Genomic DNA, 3,838 nt, shown 5'->3' on the forward strand with positions numbered 1-3,838 from the left:
CAACGAAGATAGTCGGCACCCCAAAAAAAATTATTTTTTTCAAACATGGATGCCGACAGATGGAAGGCCGACACCAAATATATATATTTTATTGACAAAATACCAGTGTCGACAACTAGAAGGTTGACAACAAAATTTATTTTTTTAAAATATTTTCCCTACAAAAAAAACCGGTGCCGGCATGGGGAAGACTGACACCAAAAAAAATAATTTTCTTACCCGAGTCTCGGTCTTGAGAAATACGGGACCAAATTTTTTTTTACCTACCACGGGTGCCAACAACAAAAAATTCTGAAATAATATTTGAATTTTTTTTCTGGTGCCAACCATGTAGATATTGACACCTAATCAAAAAAATCAAAAAATACCCGTATTTTTCAAAAAGTAGACCCAAAATACGAACGGGTGCTGGCCATTGTAGTGTCCTCATCAAAAAATATTTTTTAAACCCCAACCCAATCAGCAAGCAATCATTACACGGTGATTGACTTTGGTGCCAACCATCGAAGTGCCAGTATTGCTTGACACTATAGATATTTAAAAAATATAAATATTTAAAAAGAGTAATTACTCGGACAGGCAGGTAGTAAATTCAAAGAAGCAAATGAAACTTGGAAAGGAAGTGGGAACTGTGGCAAAATACGTACCACAGAAAACGAGTTTGTTGCTCAAAACTGACAAAACCATCCAATTCAACACATATGATTTTTCATTATGTTTGCATTATTTTCAATGAATTAAGCGAAATTCTTTTCCGAAATTTTGTTTGATAGGTAGACAACTAGACATTGACTTGGATTAGTCAAAAAGATAACCCGAAAACCAAGCTTCCTAGCATGGATTGAATCTTTTTGCTTTAATGGGCGCTCTTGAATCTTTCTCCCACTCCAGGCAAGGAAACCAAAACACAAATACTCCCATCTCTGTTGAAACATATCTGGAATACTAAGTTCCCACTTCTTTTTTCTCGATTTTGGTTCCTTGAAATTATAGAATCTCAAAATGTGGATTAAACTTAAAGCTCTTTCTTCAATTCTCTCCCATCTGCTTATCGGCATTGCTCTCATTGATGCTAACCTACGATGCTATGACACTAGTAATTTCACCCTTAATAGTACATATGGCAAAAACAGAGACCTTATTCTTGCTTCTCTCCTACCTAATGTCTCTACAAATGGTGGTTTCTATACTGCCAGTATCGGCCAAAACTCCAACAAAATTTACGCTTTTGGTATGTGCAGAGGAGACTCTACTCCAAACGTGTTGAGTTTAGTTCCCATGCAAAGGTGGCCATCTTTGGAAGAAATGGCGTGAGCAATCGGTGTGGTGCGTGCAGATAGAGAATGAAGATGCTGAATATGCTTGTTGCATTTTGTTACCCTTTCAGCTTTTTTGTAATTTAGTTCAAATTGAACTAAGTAGGTAAACATTTTGATGTATCTTTGATGTTGATTGACTTATAATTCAGCAATACAACTTGAGCAAGTTATATTATCAAGTTTCAATGTAATTTAGTGGTGTTAGGTACAAGATTAAGTGGTAACTTGTTTTTTAGTGATATGTTATCTCATATATGTAATGGTTTTAAACCTCTTTGAATGTTAATGAAAATCTAACTCATTTTTCATTCAAATAATCTCTCTTCTTTTCTGTTTTTCTACTTGCATTTTTTTCTGCTTTTCTTGCCCGATTGTTTCTTCTCCAAGCCTCGAGGCTTGCTGTCCAAGCAAAGCTTCAGCAGCTTGCTACTACCTCCAATACCAACAATTGGTATCTAGAGCTTCATTCTTAGTGGACCTGTTGTATCAAACTAAGAAATCTGAATGTCTTCCTCAAGTTTTTCACCAGCAGCCCCACCAGTCTTCAATGGAGAAGGCTTCCATATATGGCTGGTCAAGATGAAAACTTACCTGCAGGCCTTTGATCTGTGGGAAGTTGTCAACACAGATGCTGAGCCAGCACCACTGAGGGCCAATCCCACAGTAGCTCAGATTAGGCAACATGCTGATGAGAGGACCAAAAGGCACAAAGCCATGTCCTGCATCCAGAATTGTGTGTCAGATGTCATCTTCACCAGAATTATGGCCTGTGAGACTCCAAAACAGGCATGGGACAAGCTTAAGGAGGAGTTTCAAGGCACTGAAAGGACAAGGCAACAACAGCTGTTGAACTTGAGAAGGGATTTCGAGAATCTGAAGATGAAGGAAGAAGAAACAGTGAAGCAGTATGTAGATAGAATCATAGCAGTGGTTAACAGCATAAGGCTCCTAGGTGAGCACTTTGATGAGGCAAGAATTGTGGAAAAAGTCCTCTCCACTTTGCCTGAGAGATATGAAGCTAAGATATCCTCCTTAGAGGACTCAAGAGATCTTACTAGCATCTCTTGGACTGAGCTAATTAATACCTTCTATGCTCAGGAACAAAGGAGAGCTAGCAGAGCTGAAGATCACCAGGAAGGTGCATTTCAAGCCAAGGCCAGAGAAGCCCCAAGCACAAATGCTCAAAGAGGCAAAAAGCCTTGGAGAAGCAGGCCTAAGCCTGATGTTGCAAGGAGCAATGACTAGCCCTGCAGATATTGCAAGAGGTCAGGCCATCCAGAAGATAGATGCTGGTTTAGGCCAGATGCTGTGTGCCAACACTGCAAGAAGAAGGGCTATGTTGAAAGGGTCTGTAAAAATAGGAACAAGCCAAGGTAGAATCAATTTCAGCAGCCAAAGGTTGAAGCTCGAGTAGCTGAGGACAGTAGTGACCAAGAAGAACAGGTCTTTGCCGTTTCCTGCTTAGCTTCTGAGAAGAAATGTTCAAAAGGCTGGTTATTGGACAGTGGTTGCACTAACCACATGTCACCAGATGCCTCCTTGTTTAAAACCTTGGATAGAAGTTATAAAACCAAGGTCAAGGTTGGAAATGGTCAGTTTATAAGGGCTGAAGGAAGAGGAGAAGTGATTATATGTACTCCCACAGGTAACAAGATCATTCCAAATGTGCTGTTGGTGCCAGAGATCGATAGAAACCTTCTCAGCATAGCTCAACTGCTTAAGAAAGGTTATTCTGTTGTGTTCAAGGACAAACAATGCCACATTACCGATCCAAGTGGATCAAGCCTTATGACAGTCACAATGACTGACAAATGCTTTGAGGTTCATTGGCCAAATGACTCAAAGTCAGCATACACAGCCTCTGTTGATGACTCCAAGCTTTGGCATCAAAGACTTGGGCATGCCAATTTCAGATCAATGGCTCGAATGGACAAAGAGGGCTTGGTAGAGAACTTTACCAGCTCAGTGGAGCATGATGATGATGTGTGTGAAGTGTGTCAGATGGGAAAACAAGCAAGGCTGCCATTTCCTATAAATTCAATATGGAGAGCCACTGAAAAACTGCAGCTGGTGCACTCTGATGTATGTGGACCTATGAAGACTGAATCATTCAGCAAAAGCAGGTATTTCATCCTCTTCATTGATGATTTCACAAGGTTTTGCTGGATTTTCTTCTTGAAACACAAGTCTGAGGTAGCTCAAGTGTTTGTGAAGTTTAAAACTGCTGTAGAGACAGAAACAGGTTGCAAGCTGAAATCGATAAGGACAGACAATGGCATTGAGTATACTTCAGCTTAGTTCCAAGTCATTTGCAATGATGCTGGTATCAAACACCAGCTTACAAATGTCTACACACCCCAGCAGAATGGGGTATCAGAAAGAAAGAACAGAAGCTTGATGGATATGGCCAGGTGCCTGTTGTTTGAGAAGAAACTACCCAAGACCATGTGGGCCGAGGCAGTAAACACTGCCGTCTACCTTCAGAATAGGCTTCCTACCAAAGCTCTTGCATCCAAGAC

General features: G+C 40.3%; 1 protein-coding gene across 1 annotated transcript; it reads left to right on the top strand.

The window, feature by feature from the left end:
- Positions 1 to 1,823: 1,823 nt before the first annotated feature.
- On the top strand, positions 1,824 to 2,564 carry LOC128041780 (uncharacterized). The gene has a single exon (XM_052632106.1). The coding sequence runs from the start codon at positions 1,824 to 1,826 to the stop codon at positions 2,562 to 2,564; it is 741 nt and encodes a 246-aa protein (XP_052488066.1).
- The last annotated feature ends 1,274 nt before the right edge of the window (positions 2,565 to 3,838 follow it).

The sequence above is a fragment of the Gossypium raimondii genome, chromosome 6 (genome assembly GCF_025698545.1).
Source record: "Gossypium raimondii isolate GPD5lz chromosome 6, ASM2569854v1, whole genome shotgun sequence".
NCBI lineage: Eukaryota > Viridiplantae > Streptophyta > Magnoliopsida > Malvales > Malvaceae > Gossypium > Gossypium raimondii.